We start from the raw sequence: 21,402 nt of genomic DNA, 5'->3' as shown, positions 1-21,402 counted from the left end.
AACACAATCGAATAATTTGTAATTGAAATTGCGTTTGAAAATGTTTTAATTAATGCCAATCATTATCAATGAATTTTGCTATTTTAGTTGCTGCGAGTGGACAGCGGTGCAAAGTGGCGGCAAGAATATGTGGAGGCATCGCATTTCTTTATCAACAAAGATATTGACAACATTATCAATGAGACCGAAACGACGGTAACCGGTGAGCTGGAGGGCGGCGATCGACAGCGGGCAATGAAAAGATTGCGTGTCCCTCCGCTGGGTGAACAGCAGAGCCCGTGGACAACATTCAAAGTGGGCCTCTTCTCGGGCAGCTTCATTGTGCTCGGCATCGTTGTGGTGCTCTCGGCGATATTCCATGATATAAGCGGCGAGAATCTAAAGGTCGCATTTCGTTTATATCGCGGCCCATTGCTGATCATTGAGTTCATCTTTTTGATTGGCGTCAACATCTACGGCTGGCGTTCGTCGGGCGTCAATCATGTGCTAATCTTTGAACTGGACCCGCGTAATCATCTCTCCGAACAGCATCTCATGGAGCTGGCGGCCATTTTCGGTGTCGTGTGGACGCTGAGCATGCTCAGCTTCCTCTACCACACCAGCCTTAGCATACCGCCGTTTATCAATCCGCTAACACTCACCCTGATTATGGTACTATTCCTGGCCAATCCGTTTCATGTGCTGCATCACGATGCACGTTTTTGGTTGATGCGCATCACCGGCCGTTGCTTGGCAGCGCCATTCTTTCATGTGGGCTTCGCGGATTTCTGGCTGGGCGATCAATTGAATTCGCTGGCCACCGCCATACTGGACTTTGAGTATCTCATCTGCTTCTATTTCACCAATGGCAATTGGTCACAGGCAACGGATGCATCGATCTGCATGGAAAAGGATTTCATAGTCCGACCCATTGTCAATTGTCTGCCAGCCTGGTTTCGTTTTGCGCAATGTCTGCGACGTTATCGTGACTCGCGTGAGGCTTTTCCCCATCTCGTCAACGCGGGCAAATATTCCACGACCTTTATGGTGGTCATCTTTGCCACACTCAAGAATTTCAACAGTCGTAAGTTGTGTGTCTCTCTTGCTCGCCATCGCAAAAGCATACTCATCTCTCTTTCTCTTTCGTGACAACCAAAGCCAATTATGCGAGCACTTTTGATAATCCCTATACTTGGTTGTGGATAATTGCATCGATTGTGTCGTCCTGCTACTCCTACACCTGGGACATCAAGATGGATTGGGGTCTCTTTGACAAGAATGCCGGCGAGAACACATTCCTACGCGAGGAGGTTGTCTACTCATCCACGGTGCGTGTTTGCCATCACAATATCAAATCATTTCCTTATAATTATAATTTTCTGTTTCTTTGAGCAGGGCTTCTACTACTTTGCCATACTCGAAGATTTGGCATTGCGATTCATTTGGGCCTTGTCCTTCTATCTGACCGAAATGAAGATTGTCAGCGGCGACATTATGACATCCATCACTGGCATCCTGGAAGTCTTTCGGTAAATTCATCATCATTCTCGTGTTCTCGTGTGGTCAAGGTCAAATTGTAATTGTAATTGCCTTTTTAGTCGGTTCGTTTGGAACTTCTTTCGGCTGGAGAACGAGCATCTCAACAATTGCGGCAAGTTCCGTGCCGTGCGCGATATTTCTATAGCGCCGCTCGACTCGTCCGATCAGACACTAATACTGCGCATGATGGATGAAACGGATGGCGTAATTAATCGCTATACGAAAACGAATCGACCCAAGCCCAAGAAGGTCAAGGATCCCGAGAAGCGCAGTCTGCTGCATACGCGTGGTTCGCTGCAGGATCTGAGCATTGATATCGATAGCAGCAAAAAGCTTTAAGACTCGCAACAAACTCCGAAACCGAATCCGAAACTGTAAACCCTTAATCCATTCCTCCATTTGTTCTCTCAGCGAGCTTCCTAGCAAACAGATTTGGTTTATTTTTTTTTGTCGAACGCGTTTAAAAATTGATTTTGTACTTGGCACGATTATTAAGAATAATTGTAGGGTTTTTTTTCGCGTGTATAGTTAATGTTTACAACTAGTTAAGTACTTAAAAACACATTTTTTTTGAAATGCCAGCCCCCGATTCCAGCAATAATTATAAATTAAGTTTTGAATACATACTAAATTAGCATTCCATTAGCGCATCTAACAAAAGGAATTGGACCGAAAGGAACCTCCCCTCTTTCCTCCCTAAGTCAAAATAATTCTTAGAGCGGCAGTATTACTTAGAAAGGCAAAAACCAAAACCCCATCCCATAGATAGAGACTTGAAAAGAGACCGAACGAAACATTGGCAATACCCTATAGCAAAAAACAACAAAATAATCACATTCCTCTTAATAGCTAAACATAATGAAACCTTAATTAAGCATTAGTCAATTAGGTGAATTGCCTTCTCTTTTATTTTTGTAAATGTTTGCAATTTTTGTACAACACTGTACTTAGCATATTATTATAGAGTTGTGCTGTTTAGTTCAATTTATTTATGTGTGTGTGTGAGTGCCTGATTCTCAGATATCGTAGAAGATTGACAGCACGTATTTCGTCGTTTCGTTTGTTTTTGAGCAATTTCAATGTAATCGAACAGACTTTGAACGTCTAACGTTAGCAATGTACCAAGTATAAAAAGTAGAAAGTTTAATGAGTAGCAAGATTGCAGCCTTGCGGCCTTGTCTTGTCAACCCTTCACCCCACCCCAAATCCCTTAAGATTTTTTTTGTTTGTTATACAATTTTGTACATAATACGATTCATACAATACTTATATACAACAAATATATATGCGATATATACATCTATACTTGTAATCGATCAGAACTGAATCAAGGACTGTCACAGAACTCTAGGAACAACTCTATATATATATATATATATATGCGATATACCATATACCATATACGATATACAGATATGTAACTATATGCTTTATGAACAGAAGAACCGATCGATATGATTAACATAAATAACATAAATTATACACACCTATATACCATACATACATATATTACGATTAAATTGTCTTAGCGGCGTAGCCCCGACACAGAATTGAAATGAATTGTACGAAAATAAATATTAACTACCAAACATGCAACCTTTTTTTCGAGATCTTCTCTGAAGTCTAGGATACATTCTCGAGCACCGCACAAACGAGCGCCGTGCCACGCATAATCCAGAATTCGGGATCGTTCTTGCTGCGCAACAGAATCGAGAGCACAAAGTTCGTCGAGTGTCCCGTGGTGGAGAGAACGCCCGAACGTTGCTGGGTCTTATAGAGCGGCGCTTCGTAGCGCAAAATGGGACTGACCTCCAGGCAGGGCATGAAGCGGACGACAGGCATGCGTGTGTAGAGCTCACCGAACTTGGCGTCGCAGAGACCGCCCTTGGTGAGATCCCAGCGAGCAGCTTCCACAAAAATGCCATGCACATTAATCAGGGCATCGGTGCACTCCTCTAAATTGCCATAGAGACGTTGATCCTGCATGAAAAATATTGGAATTGCAAGTGATGGACTGGAGGAAAGGCGAACTCTGACTACTCACACTGTGATTGGCGTTGTGCAGCTCAAAGAAATCCTGTTGCGTTAGCTCCATTTCGATGACCTGGAAATCGATTTTCAACGAGTCAATGGGCAGCACACGACGTCGCGCGTATGTTTGCAGCACGCCGGTGAGGAAGGATTGCGGAAAGAAGAAGCCACTGATCCAATACGATCGTGGTGCGCCATTCTCGGCCCAGTGTTGAATGAAGTCGATGCGTCGCTGAAAGTCCACAATGTAGTTGGGCAGCGGCTTGATGGAGAGGAAACTACGCTTTGCCCACATCGCAGGCACCAGATTGGCAAGGAGGGCGCGAAATACCATCTCTAGATCCTCCGACATAACAACGAGACCCTTGATGGCCTTGGCCAGATTGGCGAGACTGTCGTGAATGATGCCCAATGCAATGTTGAAGCGATCGATCTCCTGCACCAGCACAGTGGTCAACGAAGGCATCTGTCCCTTGCTGTCCAGCTGACAAGCGAGATCAGATTAGATTAATAACTTGGATTCAAGTTATACTCTAGCATTTAACTTACCACTGTGAGTGTGTCGTGGATGGGCTCTCGTTGGATTTTGTAGGTGAGCACCGATTGAATGCGCTCAATTATTTGCTGGCACAGCTCGTTCTCCATCGCCTGACCTTCGTCCGCCGAGGAACGCGGCTGGCCCAGCAGCAGTGTGCTAATAAAGAACTCAGTCTCCTTGGTCTGGAACACAATGTTTGCATTCTGATTCATGCCAAAGATTTCGGGATCCTCGAGCACTGGGAAACCTTGGACAAATGTCGCATACTCCTTAAGCGTGGCGCCCTGTGGATCACGATAGTACGAGTCCCCACGACAATATTTGTAATCCGGTTGAATGATCCGTTCCGACGAGAAGATCGTTAGGATTGTGCGCAGACAGCGCAGATCCCAATAGTCAGTGACACGACCTCCCCAAGTGATCTCGCCATTGATATAGAGTATGGCCTCCCAGGGTATTGATTCCATCACCTGACGATTGATAAAGAAATCGAGTGTCTTCAGGCCGCACTCACGATCGCTCTCATTGAATTCGTACGTAATGTTCCAGCCCAGTGGACCGAACTTGCGGCGCTCCAAGAGGACGGCATGAAACATACAGAGGCCAAAGACAATCGCACGCCATTTGTTGGTCTGAATGTGCTCCTCGAAGAATTCGACTTTCAGGTCACTCAGCGCACCAATCACATTCGCCTTGATGCCCTTGGGCGGTTCGTTTGTGATCTTCACCGAATTCTGCAGCACGCTGATGGGAAATGATTGCGTAGGCATCGATGACAGATACAAGCGGAACTCGGGATTCGCTTTGGTTATTCCCAGTGTCAAATTGCGCACAATTGTTTCGAGCACTCGCATCCAGGAGGTGGCCAAGTGACAGTTTTGCAAAAACACCCAGTGACCCATGCGCAGACTCTTGTCGATTAAGCTCTCGGCTAGCGGTCCCTGGCCCTGACCCAACGATATCGAGTAGTACTTGTCCGTGAACTTCATTTCGTTGGTGAACTTGAGGAAACCCGACATGGGATCGGATCCCGTGGATAGCACAAAGATCAGCGGCGTCACAGCCGAAGTGTCCAGATAGCTAGTTATTTTATTTTAATTTTTAATAAATAAATTCAAAATAATTATAAAATGATTGTCACTGAAGATGCGATACAAAGAATTTAAATAACAATTAAAAATAAAAAATCACATTAACTTAAACTTAATAAATATTTGAATATTCTCAAAACCATATTTAAATATTATTATAAATTACAAAATTATGAAACAAAAATTTAATTTGTTTTTAATAAATTATTATATTAATAAATAAATTGAGAAATTATTCAAGCTCAAGAGAGGAAATAAATCATTATAGGTAAATAGTTGAACATAGGGAAACATATGAAACGATATGAAACAAAAAAGAAATTAAAATAATTAATTTAGAAGTTATTAAAACTGAATACAGACGAGTGTGTTGGACTGTGAGATACCCGCTACCTATTTTGAATAGAGGCAAAGCAGTGCAACATTATTCTTAAAATATACCACAAAAATACTTAAATATACCATGGGCTATATATGGTATATTGATATAGCCCTTGCAGATAACAGGAGATGCCTCCTTATACCTGTGACAAACATTTCATGCAGAGGCAACTTTATAATACCCTTCAACCCTGTGTTACGGGTATAAAAAAAAAAGAAATGAAATAAATAATTATACAAATTATTATATTTATTGTCAGCGGAATCTATTCCCCCTGACACCCCAGAATTATTAGTAAGTATTAGAACAAAGGGAAATTATTAATATGGTCATACACTTTGATATGTTAGAAAATTCAAGAAATTTGGGTAAGGCATTCATGGGCATGGTATGTATACTTAATATGAAGTATACGACACGTGCTTTTTTGTAGGCCTTATAAATACATATTATATTATTATCGTATTATTAAATTTACAAAATAAAATAATTTAAAAATCTAAAGTTAAAAAAGAAAGACGACTAAGACTAAAACGCTACTCAGCCCACAATAATTAAATGTTAATAGGAGTACTAATAGTAATTATATGTATATACATGGTTCTACTTACACTGTGCTCAGTTGTGTGCCACCAGCAGATGCCTCGGTGAAATACTTGCCCACGGTGGCATGCAGATAGCTGACCACATTGAGGAGGAAACGTGGCTTGCGGAAAGTGGCAATAAACATGAGTTTGTGGAAGATGCGCAAACGCTTGTCCCATTTGTCGGTGGGCTCCGCTTTCGTTCGGGCAAAGTCAAAGATCTCCTTGTTGTCTTGCAACTGAAGGAAGAAGGGCTTGTCCATTTCATTGGTGAAGCCCGCAAAGGTGTCCTTAAAATTGTCCTCCAAAAAGATGGCAGCATCCCATTCCATTTGGCTGAGCTTGAGATTCGTAGGCATCGCCTTTGCACGCACTGTGCCGACAGCGCCGCGGGTGAGAAAACCAAATTCTTCGGCTGAGACGCGTCCCTCCTGACGCTCCACCGACAGCGCCAGCAGAAAGCTAAAGATGAGCTTGTGATTCTCGAAGAGACCACGTGAAATGTTATCATAGATGGCCTTCAGTTCGTCCACCATTAGTGTGGAGATGCGCAACTCAACGGCCATGGCTGGATGATCGAGTCGCAGGACATTGCAAAAGACCTGTGTGAAATACTTGAGACTGTACTGATACATGGGATCAATCTCCGCGAGGCCGGCGACGACAAAGTAGAGAATTGCACCACGTGACGACAGAATTCGATAACGTTCTCGCGACGCTGTAATTATCTTCTCCGTCTCCTCGGTATCAATCAGACGAGCGGCAATGATCAGAGAAGTTTCCTAGGCAGAGAAGAGTTAAAAGGGAATGAACTTACTTTCGGTTGAACTCACCTTGGCATCGTTTAACGTTTCAACGAGCTCCTCATCGTCCAGTATATTGCCCTCGGAGTTGAAGAGCAACTTCAGCACTTTGTCCTCCAGCGACAGCAACTGCTGCTTGTCCGCGTTTATTTTGACAACCAGATCATTGCGTTGCGCCTCCATGGCGGGTAGCTCAATAGCAACAATATCGCTGCAAAAATAAAACAAAATCAATAAAGATTTCAATAAATGTAAAACAGTTTGGTAATTTCGATTAAGTATACCAAAACAATATACCATAAAATGCTACATCGTTAGCCTTTTTTCTTTAATAGCTTCTAAGATCTACAACTGATCGCAAAGACATATTCAGGAATCTTAAAGACCTGTAGTTATTATGTCGTGTATCAAAAAGGTTGGAAAATGGCCGTGACAGAAATCTAAATCAAACTTAATCCGTGTGCAGCAATAACTTTTGTAAGAAAGCTACAGCTAAGAGAGAGATACCTATTTTTAATGAACGCTAAAAAGTTCAGTATTACTTTTAAAATGTATCAATTAATATAATGCAAAAATTCTAAAAATATACCGAACGCTATATTTGGTATATTTATATAGTATTTAGCATATGTAAAATATACCAACGTGCGCAAAATATACCAGATTGCTTGCCGATTTTAACCAAATTTTCAGGAATCTCGCTTGTTATTAGATTTTTATCGATTTGCGGAGGCGGAAGTGTGCGTGGGCAAATTTTAAACAAATTTGTACTGTCGAAGAAGATTATATCTCTATTGCTTTTAGTTTCTAAGATGTAGGTGTACGGACAGACGGGCATAGCTATGTATATCGTTTCAGATCTGATTGAAAATATCTATACTTTATAGGGTCAGAAAAGGCCCGAAGTTGTGGGCAAAGTTATGACCCTATGATCAGCGGTTATAAACAATAAAAATTCGCATTGCTGTAGAAAGTTATCTACTGGAAGAGAAGAAACTTACGCCAACAGCTGATCCTCTAGGCCACTTTCGGTGACTAGGAAATTGACGAGTGTTACATTGATGCACACCTCGGGCAAATAATGCGGATTGGGTAACTTGGTTGTCATGTAGAGCTTAAAGTTATTATCATAATCGATGACCTGATCGCCCAACTTTAAATAGATGCGACCCTCCGATTTGTACGTCTCCCGCTGCAGAATGGGACGTAGCGAGGGATCGATGGTCTCATCTAGCTCTTCGAGCAATACGGGATAGCCCTGACGCACACTGTTCTCGAGGACACGCATCATCGATGAGTCTGTCATTTTGATCACTTGCAAATTGTTGGCCTTCTCCATGTTGCGTATCCAACGATTCGCCTGCTCCTGCGGATCGATCATGAGAGCCCAGCGCAGAGCGCGTGTGGCATAAATGCCATTCTCAATCGATATGTTATCCTTGGGCAGGCCATCGACATTCCATTGTCGCATCTCGTACGCATCGCCCAGCACCTTGAGCAGATTGAACTCCTTGCTCGATGGTATGTTGTATTCGCGACACTTGTCGACCCAATGCTGACTCATATCGCGACGATATTCATTGGAGAATGCGCCCAAGTAGGCGACACAGGCAGCTGCCACAAGGACATCGCCTGGCACACAGGCCAAGTCAGCGGTCAGCGATTTAACAGTATCGCGCCAACGAATCTGTTCATCGGCCAGCGCAGAAGTTAAGCGTCCAGCTCGATTGATGCGCCCATATGTGAGATCCACATTGTCCTGTATCACCTGGAATTCACGTTGCTTCTCCTCGAGGCTGTCGCGCAACGATTGAATTTTTGCCTCGACCGCAGCAAGTTCCTTTTGCTTTTGCCGCAGCACCTTCATCACATCCTTGAGTTCCGCCTCGGCGGCTTCCTTGCGCTTGATCTTTGGCTCTACAACTTTGTAGACCTTGGAGAATTTGTCCATGGCAATAACCCACATGCTCACTGATTTGGCTACCTTGGAGACTTTCTCGAATTTCTGCGAATTTTATAAGAAAATAAAGTTTCTAGTATACGGGTGTTTTTGTGGGTATTTTAAATATCAAATAAGTAGAATTCATACAAAAGAAAAAACGATTTGTTATAAATTAAACGCATTTCTGAAACAAAATATCGGAATTAACTCAATCTAAACAGTCGATTGATTATTCTTAAAATATATCTCATAAACATATTAACGAAAAATAGTAATATATACCGAAAGCTTTGTTTTGAATATCGACATTTATATTTATTACTAACAAAAGCAACAGTGAGTAACAAAATTAATATCGATTGTCTTTAAACTGATTTAAATATGATGATCGCATGTTTTTTCTCTAATAATTTTCTTAAATCTAACGTGTTTGTATATTTACTTAATCAGCATTTAACAAATCTTAATTAATTGCTTTCAAATTCCTTTTTAGGAGAGACATTTTAATAATTATATTTAATTGCGTATAAACGATCTTCAGTGTATTTTAAACTTTATACTTACAGCTGGCACAAAGTCCTTGTGGTCAATGTATTTCTTGACCTTCTTAAGCACGTCTTCCTTCATGTGCTCCTTGTCGTATTCAAAGAGTCGCTTAATGAAATTGATGTCAGCCATAATGGCTTTGGCTGACGCCCATGTGGGTCTATTGATTATAATGATCAATCGTTATACTTTCATTAAATTCACTTATGGTTACTCACTTGGCACCCAGCAGAATGCAAACGGCCTCCATACAAAACTGCACTAAAGCTGGCGGCGTGGTAAAGGATTTTAGCTCGTTGATATCTGCCTTGGTGAGACCTTTGAGCGCTTCCTCGGATTCGCGTAGTGCTGGCATTGCGATCTCGAGATCTTTGCTGGCATCTTCGGAGATGGCCTGAGCAATGGCTGCCTTCTCCTTGGCATTCGCCTCGTCCTCCATGACGCCTTGCTTGACAGCATCGGCCTGTTTCGTTTCCTTTGTCAAATTATCCACGAGTGCCTTCATCATGGCCGATTTTTCATCCAGCTGTGGCACCATTACCTCCAATTCCTTCTGCATGACTGCAATCTATAATGTAAGCAGTTTAGCAAAAAATAGTGTCCAGTTTTCACATTAAATTTAAAAAAAAAAATAGAAATTAATCAAAAAACGTAATTTTTATAGATAGATAGATATAGATAAAAACGAAAACAATGTTGAACTAAAAACGGAATATCAAATTTGAATCTTAAACAAAACTAAATAAAACCTAGGAAGATCACAACAAATTTACAATTATATGTGAACTAAATTATAATTAATACATTTTGTATGTTTGCAGATGCAACAAAATTAACTATAAATAATTAGAAGTAAAAACAAGTAATAAAAGCTACAGTTGAGTGTGATCGGCGGTACTATTTTTAAAATATACAAAATATATGGTATATAAATATAAATATATAATAAAATATATAATATACCAAAAAAAAAAGAAGATATGTATATCAATATATCGATATACTATTACATTCAAAAGATACCAACGGGTAAAAAATAATATACCAGATTGTCAACAACAACTTAAACGGCTTATTAAGTTAATCTAAGCTAGTTAAGTTATTTCTTACCACTTCATTGGTTTCCAACAGCTTATTGAGACCGCTGGCAATGCGCTTACGCTTGGCAATAATCTCCTGAGTCTTGACCTTCAACAGACTCTGATAGAGCTTCAGCAGCTCCAGATAACTGCTGGGCGTGGTATAGTAATGCCGCTTCATCTCCTTGTAGAAACGCACCGAAGCATCCTCAACAGTCTGAAATTTGCATATTAAGTTGTGCTGTCTAAGAAATAGAAGGGAATTCCCACCTTGTGCATAAAGACTGTGGTGCTGGCCAGCGAGACGCGTTCGTTCATGTTGGGGGCAATCTTCGTGAGCAGTCCAAGGGCAACGGAGTAAAGGGCCTCGGTGGGCCAGCTGGTGAACCAATCGATGGTGGTGCAATTGACCAGAGAGGGGAACATGCGACAACGCCGGCGGAAGGCATCGCCCACGGGACTCATCGACATGACTACGTGCAGATTGTTGCGCACACGGTTGATGAAGAACTTGTAGATATCATCGCGTTGACAACCCTGAGGAGAGCAGAAGAGTCTAATTTAACCATACTAAAGTAAAGCAAGTAAGCTTACCCCATCTTTTTTGCTGGCATTACAAGCATCGCGAGCGTCAAGAATAACCTTTTCGTACTCGTCGCCCTCGAAGAGATTGGGCACTTCGCCCGAGTTTAAAATATTGTTAATATCCTCGAGAAACTCCTCCTCCACAATCTGGCTGTCGATAAGCAGAAATGTCACTGGCTGGTTATCAATCTACACAAGAAAATAAAAGATTACATATAGCCCGAACAAAGCAGAGTTTTGTCTACTAACCCCGCCGATGCGATAGAGCACTCGCAAATCCTCGTGGAAGGCATTCAGATCGTAGTTGCGTCGCATTTCGATTTGCCAGCAATTGTACTCGTTGACATGGGACGCCAGTCGGGTCAGGGACTGTTTACCCATGCCGGCCACGCCCACTAGCAGACCATTGCCACGATCGCTGCGCAGGAGGCGGGCTAAACGCACTGTATGCTCCATGGCATCTTGGAATAGAATCAATTTCATTTGCTTGCCCACGGCCATCGAATTGTAATCGACAATGTAATCGTTGAGCACGCTTTCCAGCTTACTCTGATCCCTGATCTCGTCGTACACACGCTCGTTCTTCGGCTTGCCAAATATCATGAAGTCACCGAAGAGCACTTCGGGTTCGTCGGGCTGCACAACATCGCGATTGAAGTGATCGCGACATACATCGTTCATCAACGTCTTGAAGATCACCTTGTCCTCCGCATTGATGAGGCGATCGTGAAAGACGCGTGTTGTCTCGTGATAGAATAAACGCAGTATCTGATTCTCCATGTTGTAGTACATGTTGTTTGCCTGCAATATGCCCTGAATGCACTTGGACAGATCGCGCAAATTGAATATGTAATGCGATCGATCCGGCGTGGGCAGCATTACCTTGGCCACACGCATATAGACATCGACACAGGCGTGCACCATGGGCTCGGAGAGCGAGCGAATGGCCGAAGAGAATGTCTCTAGAAAGCCGAAGAGAATGCCGTTAAATATCTGTGTGAGCGTCTCCTCATTGGGTTTGGGCAGCGAGAAGAGCGCAAAGTGGCGCACAAAGCGCGGCGTGAGTGGATTGCGACCACCTCCTGGAGGTGCACATGCGCAGCCCAGTACCACATCGAGTATGTCCTTCCAGAAGAGTTTCTCGCGATCATAGAAGCCCTTAAAGTCCAGGAATTGTCTACAAGTACGTTGCAAAGGGTCAAGTACAATATATTATGTATACGTCTGGTGTATCACAAACCTGAGCAGCTCAATTGCCGGTTGACTGCCGTACGTGTCCAATTTGGGCATGTTTACGTCGTCAATGAATATGATGACGGTCTTGCCCACTGGGGCACCGAGTTGGGTCCGCTTGCGCTTCTCCAGCGGTCCCTCAATCATCTCCTGGGTGCGCAAGCTGCTCGTTTGGGCCGAAAAGTTCAGCACAATCGGAATTACTTTGCCTTCGGACAGACGTTTCATGCAGCTGACGGCGAGCACGGTTTTGCCCACGCCTGTTTCACCGGTGAACATGACCGGAAAATCGCGCTTGAAGAGCAAATCTGCTACATAACTGCAAGCAAGTCAACAAAAATCAGAATGGGGTATAATTTTGATTTAAAATGTAATTAATTTAAATAATGCTACCATATTCTTAAAGTAGTCTAAAGTTAATATTTTTAAATTTCATTTCAGATAATTTTTAAACATTGTCCTTTCAAATAGTAAGAATCAATGTTAAGATACTCGTTAAGTATTTCTAGATGCATTATGAATTTCATTTTAGCTATTTTAACGAAATCAAATCAATGTTAGCATCTTTCAAATAGTGAGAATTGAGAATGATCGAATGCGGAGAGAGTCGAAAAAGGTAGAATGGAATTTGGGATATAATTAATTTTTGTTTTATAAATTTAATTTTATGTTAGTTATTTTTAAACATTCAGTTCGTTCAAAAAGATAGAATCGAATTTCTATAATATATTCGAGATAATCTTAGCATATTTTAAATAGTCTGATTCGAATGTGAGATAATTGATAAATTAAAATGTTCAGTAATGGCATTTTTTTTTTAAATAGTCAGTAATGATAACATTTAAATTATTATTATTTCAGTCAAACTATTTCACGATATTCATCTTTAAATTAGCTTCAGAGAACTTGCAATATTAACAGTCAAATTTTATACTTTTAGCTGTTAATCTAGGTGATTTGATTAATAATTGAACTACACATAATTGTACTACACACTATTGTAACCACACATTAAAAGTACTTCATGATATCGTAGTTACATCACCCTGTTGGAGCATTCCATTGACTTTTTCATTAATTCTATGATGAAATGAAAGTCTGATCTAAATTGTAACTTACCCATATTTAGTGGTATCCACTGTGGGCACCTGCATATCGTAGTAGGACACCTCGGAGCTATAGATAAACTTTGGCATAATTTCGTTCCAGTTGCCCCAATCGTTGGTCTCCAGGTTCACGCGATAATTCCACATGGATCGCTCCGGCATGCTATTCAAAAAATAAACACAAAATCCAATCAAAAGCTGAGAGTTTGCTGAATACTTTAAGCACTTACTCCATATTTGGATGCACGGCCATGGCTCGGCCCCAAAAGTCCTCAAAGGATAGTTTCTCCGCATCTCGCAAATTTGAGGCAAGTGCCCAGAGCACACACCATGTAAATATTTTGGTTATCAAATTCTTGGCCTCCTCTTCAGGCAAGGTCGACCAGCGTGTCACTTCCAACTGTGATGAGATGAGAGCACAGCACAAACGCACCTTGGAGCCCAACACTTGATGTATTGTGTAGGAGGCACGTTTGCGTTCGATCTTCAATGCCTTTTCAAAGTAACCAATGAACAATTGATAGAGAAATTCAGCCAACTTTGGCGGCAATTTGTGTGACATGTCCAGCTCCCGCCACGTATCCACCAAAGGTATCCAGCCAAGGTCCCCGGGATCCACATAGACCATGCCACAACGTGAGACGGTGGCTGGAGAGGCTTGCAGCAGATCCTGCACCTCGAAGAGCATATGTATCCAGGCGGTTAGCTTGATGCGTTCCGAGTTGGCCAGACAAAGCATTTTGTTATCGTCGAGCACCGTGTTCAAGTTCTCAATCCACACGGCATCCACGGGACCATCGCACATGATCCATTGATGAATCTCATCTAACAAGAAACGGAAATGTTTTCATTTGAAGTAACCTGCTGATTTGCCCCCCCGGAACTTACCCTCTACATTGACCGCAGTGCGCACTGCCAGACCGAGCAGTCCGTCCTGCCACTCCAGCGTCTTGGGGTCCACATAGCCGTACAGTTCATTCATATTGACTGCCTTTGGATTCATGGTTTGTATGACAACAGGACGGAAATTAGGATCCTGTACCTCGCTTTCAAAAAGATGCGCCAAGGCAAATTCTAAGGCATGCAGAACGACCGACTTGCCACCGCCTGTGGGACCCACAGTCATGACACCCCAACGCACACACATTGTCTCGTAGAGCTGCAGACACTTGCGTATCGTTGTCGGCACCGGTTGAAGACTCTTTTGCCGCAGACCCAAGCGCAGACTTGCCTCCAGGTGGGGATGCTGCGAATCCGGCAGATCGACGCCCGGAAACAGATCGCTGAGTATGCCGCGAAAGAGTATCGCATCGTCGGCCAAGAATTTAGGTATATTCGAGTCACGCAGTGCAGCAATCAGGGTGATATCCTCGCGTTGTTTGGGCGACGCACGCTTCAGGGCACCGGCCATGACCAGCACCGATTTGACGGCACGCATACCAAAATCATAATGATTCTGTTGGCTTAGCTGTTGACTGCACAACTGATACATTTGCACCATTTTCCGTGCCAAGATCTTGGGATCCTCGAAGCCCTCTGAGTAAAGAATCACCTCGGAGATGAGCGCATAATCTGGCACCATCATCGAGATAGGTCGAAACAGTGCCTTCAGATTGTCGGGCAGCTCGGTACGACCTGCATATCCTGGATTCATTGTGATAAATACACAGCACGAATGGTTGATCTTAATTTCGCGACCCTCAAAGACAAACCTTAGAGAATATTTTCGATAAAATCAAACTTTCATTTGATTTAAATGGTTTCGCTCTCACCTCTTTACCTTCATCACCTTAGCTGTACGTATGGTGATCAGTTGTTGGGCAATCACAGACAGCACCTCGATATCAATGCGATTGAACTCATCGAAACAGCACCAGGCACCGCATTGTGCCAAACCCGAAAAGAAACGTCCCATCATCTTGTAGTCGAGCCCATCTGAGCAATTGAACACAACACATTGTTTGGCCAACGCCTTAGCCAAATCCTTGGTGGTCTCTGTTTTGCCCGTCCCCGCAGGTCCAGCGGGTGCTCCACCCAAGTCCATCTGGAAGGCGCCCATCAGGCAGAGGTAACAGCGATCAGTCAGAGGCGTAAGCACCAGCACTCCACCAGCTCCCAGATATTCGTAGTAATACGGTATGTTGGCAGCGGCCATGCGGGAATAGACCGTCTCCGATTCGATGGCCCAATAGAAGCGCAGCATCTTTAGCCAGTTGAAGTCGGTGCTGAAATTAAAGCCGTATTTTAGTGCAAATTCAACATAGTTCGAAAGAGGTTTTAGATAAAAACTTAGCTGTGTCTAAACTAAGCAAAACTTAATCCCTTAATCGAGACAGACCTTAGTCTGAAACAGAAATTTAGCTTAACCTTGACAGATCTGCATATAAGGTTAGATAGAAAAATTATTATTATTTCTGCTAAGCGAGGATAAAAAACAGATATACGTTTTAGGCTGTTGCAGAAATTCACCATAGTTCGAGACAAATTTGAAGTGGAAACTTAGACAGAAATTCGTCTTAGTCGATGCGTGAATTCAGCTAAGCGAGGGTAAAAGCTTGTGTTAGGGTGTTGCATAAATTCAATAAATCGGTGCCTTAGCAGAAATGCACCACAGCTCAAAATAGATCGAGGATAAAAACTCAGTTTACCGTTAGCCTGAAACAAAACAAATTAGGTTTGACAGATCTGTGTTTAAGCGAAAATAGAATATCTCCCATTATTTCAGCTAAACGGAGATAACTTTCTGTCTTAGGCTGTTGTAGAAATTCACTAAAGCTTGAGAAAAATATGGAAACTTCGCTTAGATTGGACAGATCTCTGGCTAAGCTGTGGTAGAAATTCCCCTTAGCAAAGACAAAAGCTTGCTGATGCGGAAACTGAATTTATCCTAGTCAAATACACCTTAGCCGAGACAAATGTCCTCTTGAGCCTATAGAGAAGTTCACATATAAAGAATGTAGCTTGGGTACTTACGAGTTGTAGACACCCTTCTCGATGAGCATGTGCACCGAATCCTTGGCATGCACATCGATGGTAATGAGAGCACAAAGTATTTTTCTTAGCAGTGAGCTAATATTTTTTCGTGTTAGCGCCGCAAGTGCGCCCAAATCTTGCAGGCATTTCGCCTCGAACTTGGTCATCTTCTCGATAACGCCCATTTGGGTTTTCTCCTTGACGTCGAAGATGCGATGAATATCGGTTGCCCAATACACCTGCGAGACGGTAATTACGACCTGATTGGGATGATCCTGGAACCATTCGTCACGCTCCTTGGCCGCATAGCATTGATAGCCAAAGCGCATGTATCGCTTGCAGGATACAAACATGGCATCCTCCACTTTGCTGAGCCATTCCTCGACTGCACCGCGTGCTTTGAGCCCTTTGCCAAATTGCAATTTCTCTCCCTCAGGCGATAGGAAGGCAATGATATCATTGGTAGGTATCATTTTGCCATCGCCGCCCTCTTTCTGGCCAAACTCAAGGCGATAGATAGCATCGAAGCATTTGCGCAGATGCGGCTGCACAGCCTGAGGCACACGCGTTTGTGCCAATATCTCCAGCAACTCATCATTGGATAGAAAGTAGAATCTAGCAAAGAAGTTGTTGTTATCTATATATCACTAATGATGCAAGTTAGAAGAAGTGTACCTGGGGAAAACCACACGCTTGACTTCCAAATAAGCTTCGAGGCCGCGTGATATCAAATCTAACAAGCGGTTGTCTTCCCTGAGCATATCGTAGACCTCCACGCTGGACATGGTGGGCAGAGCCAGAGCGACTTTTTTCGCCTGTCGCACAATCTCTTTAAAGTTCTTGTCCACCTGATTGAACATCTTTGCCTCGTGGGGTAGCTGACGCTGTATGTCCGCCGAGGCAAAGATCGCCTCCAGATAGATCCAGGCGCCCTGGCAATCCATCCATGCCTCTTTTTAAACATATAAAGAATATATATTTCCATCGTATTTGTCGCAGTCAAACTTACCAAAGGTCTTGCCGAATTGATCTAGTGCCGCAATCCATTCATCTACACGCGTCTTTATGGGTCCCACAAACTTGGATGCGGCTATGGTGTTGATATTGACATTAGCATCGTCCAGCACGGCCTGCAACTCTTCGGTGCCGGCCAGTATGAAAACGTCCTTCTGATCGTGATGCATGGCAATGGCCAGTTCGGTCTCCTTCCATATGGTTTCGATGCCCTTGAGCATATTTTCCAGCTGTGTTTCGCCTGTTGCCTGGGAGGATATTTGCATTAGAGCTTCCGCATTGCTCTCATCATCGAAGGCATGCGACTCTTCGTAGGTGTTAATCCTTATGTCCTTCTCCTGGAAGAATTTTCTAGCCAACAACTCCTCAATCTCGGTCCAGTGACGCTGTCAAGCAAAGCAAAGTGTCACGAAGGAATTAGGGCTCGGAAATTCTGTAGCTTACCGCACGCAAATTCGGATTCCGTAAATATCCAAGAACGGGCAGTTTGTCTTTGAATTCCTCAGCAGATTTGTGCAGCACTGGCACAATATCATTGTCGGGCAAATATTTCTGGAACTGCAAGCAATTCTTTATGGTTCTGGCATTCAAATCGATCATATCGGCCACAACAAGCGTATTAAAGTCCGCGGCCAACCAGCTCGACAATGATTCCTCCCAATCGATGAGGGTTTTGTAAAGATTCTGTCGCATGCGTATGTCGTAGAATCCCGAGGACATTTCGTCGTACATGGTCAGATCGATTCTAAACTCCTTTTGATAGCCAATCAGCTCGTCGGCTCTTTCACGGCATACATTCATGCGGTTCAAGAGCTCATCTAGCTTGTCATTCACTGCATTGCGATCGGAATTGCTCTAAAGGAAATGGAAAAGGCAAAAGCAGGTGATAGAGTGAACGAATCGAAGGATGCAGTACTCACCATCAGCAGCCAATTCTCGAGGGCTTCAACGGCTACTTCGTGTATATCCTCCTTGAGCCCCAGTATATCCTCCTGCATGGCCTCGTCCAACTGATTGATAAATTCTTGTCGCTTCTCCATAATCTCTGCGAGACTTTCCTTTGTGCGATTCAGATAATCCTCTGTATCCATGTAATCCTCTTTGCGTTCATCGTCGATGGGTATGTTAAAGTCCTTGATGATTAGCAACAGATCGTGCACATAGTCAACTGTCTTGAATAGCTCATCCAGCTCCTCGTGACAGTTGTCCAGGAATCGTATGTGCTCAACCAAAGGCAGTGTCGCTGTGGGCTCATAACCGATGCGTCCATAGAAATCCTGTGCGTCCTCATACAATTTGGTAGTCTCCTCCTCGGCCAGCTGTGGCAGATAGATGGCCAACACATTCTGCAAGCGCTGACACACCGGCGTAACTGCATCTTTAAAACCGCTCTGACCCAGCTTTAAAAGCCCAAGGAAAACGTGATCAAGAATACCGTCCAAGGCGCGCAAATTGTTGCAGTAGCGATCGCAGTAGTTCCGCAAGGCAGTGAGGTCTAAGGGAAAATTAAGGCAAAGATAAAAAATGGAATGCAATAGTAACAAAGAAATAAACAGAAGTTCAGAGAGAAAGAGAGAGAGAGAGAGAGGGCGATATTTTGGCAATTAAATAGGAAAGTAAGCTAGAAAATTCAAGTCTTATTTTTTTAAAAATCCTTTTTTGTATAATATAAGTTTCAATATTTTCTAGTTTGTTATTATTTTCAGTTTTATATTAAATTAAGTTATATTGTATTATATTTATATATCAGAAATATGAAGATTCAGACACATCAACATGATTTAATTCTTTCATAAAAAATAAATCATTATCTACTATATTGTAACATCTTACATTTGTCTTAATAATTTGGTTTATTTTGTAATTTTAGGGACTGGAACGATATTATTAATCTAATGTCTTGACTTACCTCTCTCGGTGCTGAGATCTTCGGGGTCTGTTGTCGCATCAATCTCGTAGTTCTCGCGAATGGCTCGAAAACGTGCCGTATACAAATGCGCCATCTCGTAGGCGCTATGCAGCAGGACAAAGATGTTCTTTCTGCAAGTGGATTCCAAATGAAAAGTGCTCAAATAAAATCACAACACACACACACGTACCTATTGAAATTGAAGGAGGCATCCTGCTTCAGCAGAAAAGTCAAATCAGGTGCACTTTGATACAAGCACTCTTCCTGACGTCCCATGATCGAAGGTCTAACAATAAGTCAAAGTTGAAATAAAGCATAGAAATTGAAATTCCAGTATATTTTTCGTCTTACTGAGTGAACTGCGTGTACTCCGCATCTGTAGTAAAGGCTGGAATATCGAGCACAGTCTCCAGTATCAAGCCAGTGATGCGCTGAAAAATCAACTTGAGTACATCCTCCAGCGGCTCAACTTCAATGCGATCGGGCAGCAGACGCAAAGAGGCAAGGAAAAATGGTGACTGCGGTGCATTCGATGGGCGTGTCTTCTCTACTTTGGCATCCAAACGATCGTGGCGATTGATTTCCGCCTCTGTTGGTGCAACAATATGATGCTCGTTAAACGCATGATTGAGATCCTCGTAGCTCTGAATGGTGACACGATAGAGCGCCTGGTAGAGCATCATGTCGCAGTAGCTTAAAAAGCTGGACAAGTAAGGAAAAACCAAATATATATAAGGAAATTGCATATGGATTGAAAAGAAAAAGAAAGAAAAGGAAGGGAAAAAATTAAAGGAAAGCAAATCTAAACAACGAAAAGGATGGGACGGAAAAGAACAGTACAAGAAACGACAAGAAGGGAAACGAAAGGAAAGCAAAGCAAAACAGGGTAAGGAAGGGACAGGAAAGAACAAGGCAAGGAACGAAAGTGAAGGAATCGAAAGGAAAGCAAAGTAGAAGGATCTTACTTAGTGAGGGTTTTGCAGAAGGCACGTTTGCGCGCACGATCCATAAAACTGTGCGCCTCCCGCATTTTCTTCACCGACGGATAATAATTGATCTCATCATCGGGATAGAAGCCACGTGCCATAATAGCTTCAGTGCACGAACGATCTAAGGCGGGTTTAAAACAAATTAGAATAACTTAATAATATCAAATAATATAACTTACATAGAGCTCTGCCCACATAGGAGCGGAATTCGTGAAATACAAAATTGAGTTGTTCGTAAATGCGCATATGTAACTCAAGGAAATAAAACGGATGCCATTCCTCAATGTTCTCGATATTCACAAAGCTCAGACGTTCCAGAACAACGATATCGGAGCGCATACGCAATATCGCCTTGGCCAATTGCGGTATCACAATGAAGAGATTGTTCTGCAGATGATTGCGAGCTGCATTCAATTTGCGCCACTTGATGGTCATCTCCCACACCTTGAAGCCCTTCCACAGCCGAAAGATGGAGAACGTTCGTATCTGTATGATGCTGAGGAACTGCTGGAATTCCTGCTGCCACTGATTGAGGGGTGTGAAAAAGTTCTCGGACACCCGCCAATAGGTAACGCCATGCCGTGTGACCGTGTAATATGGCTTATGAATATTCAGCTGGGCGAATTGAATTTCACGCAGACTGTAGGGTGTAAAGAATTCGCTGTCCTTGGGCAGCATATAGTCCAGATACACATAGCTATCGTCCTTCATGTTGCGCATACGATTGATAATCAGGTTCAAGTCTGGTATTAACGATGCGCCAGTTTTGATCTGCAGCGTATTGTCGGCGCCCAGTTTATCGGGTCGTTCCTTAAATCCCGTTCGCACACTCTTCTTCGTGCTCGTCTTCCGGCTCGAACGACTCATCAAGGTGCTGCCTCCTTGAGGTGGTCTGTTGCTATCGCTGCCCCCATCCATGTTGACCATCTCGTTCCCACTGTGCCGGTCCATGGACCCCTGACTGGTGGGCATCCTTAGGCTGTTGGGCTTGAGCTGTTGTGCTCCGCATACAACTTTGTCAATACCGGTCGAAATCTATTAAAATATATGGATAGGTGCTGAGTGAATCAATTTTGATG

General features: G+C 42.9%; 2 protein-coding genes across 4 annotated transcripts in view; one reads left to right on the top strand and one right to left on the bottom strand.

Moving 5' to 3' along the window:
• Positions 1 to 3,107, top strand: part of LOC117575919 (xenotropic and polytropic retrovirus receptor 1) — a 9,894-nt gene extending 6,787 nt beyond the window's left edge. For all 3 annotated transcript variants that reach the window (XM_034260393.2, XM_034260377.2, XM_034260385.2), the window contains exons 4-7: positions 88 to 1,063; positions 1,138 to 1,307; positions 1,375 to 1,508; positions 1,578 to 3,107. In XM_034260393.2, the coding sequence (XP_034116284.1) occupies positions 88 to 1,063; positions 1,138 to 1,307; positions 1,375 to 1,508; positions 1,578 to 1,857 (1,560 nt within the window). In that variant the 3' untranslated portion in view covers positions 1,858 to 3,107. The remainder of the gene's footprint in view (positions 1 to 87; positions 1,064 to 1,137; positions 1,308 to 1,374; positions 1,509 to 1,577) is intronic.
• On the bottom strand, positions 3,014 to 21,402 carry LOC117575911 (dynein axonemal heavy chain 6). The gene is made up of 27 exons (XM_034260366.2): positions 20,503 to 21,402; positions 20,300 to 20,444; positions 19,686 to 20,036; positions 19,525 to 19,620; positions 19,335 to 19,465; positions 18,346 to 18,920; positions 17,870 to 18,280; positions 17,421 to 17,811; positions 17,087 to 17,363; positions 16,412 to 17,026; positions 15,211 to 15,663; positions 14,327 to 15,150; positions 13,669 to 14,263; positions 13,452 to 13,601; positions 12,340 to 12,651; positions 11,349 to 12,276; positions 11,109 to 11,288; positions 10,785 to 11,051; positions 10,546 to 10,731; positions 9,654 to 10,003; positions 9,454 to 9,595; positions 7,949 to 8,952; positions 6,978 to 7,158; positions 6,172 to 6,926; positions 4,099 to 5,167; positions 3,563 to 4,033; positions 3,014 to 3,498 (listed from the first exon to the last, which is right to left on the bottom strand). The coding sequence occupies exons 1-27, from the start codon at positions 21,293 to 21,295 to the stop codon at positions 3,142 to 3,144; spliced, it is 12,009 nt and encodes a 4,002-aa protein (XP_034116257.1). The 5' UTR covers positions 21,296 to 21,402; the 3' UTR covers positions 3,014 to 3,141.

Source organism: Drosophila albomicans, chromosome X (assembly GCF_009650485.2).
Source record: "Drosophila albomicans strain 15112-1751.03 chromosome X, ASM965048v2, whole genome shotgun sequence".
NCBI classification, from domain to species: Eukaryota; Metazoa; Arthropoda; class Insecta; order Diptera; family Drosophilidae; genus Drosophila; species Drosophila albomicans.
The sequence above is the reverse complement of the archived record's forward strand: the minus strand, read 5'-3'. Positions and strand labels throughout refer to the sequence as shown.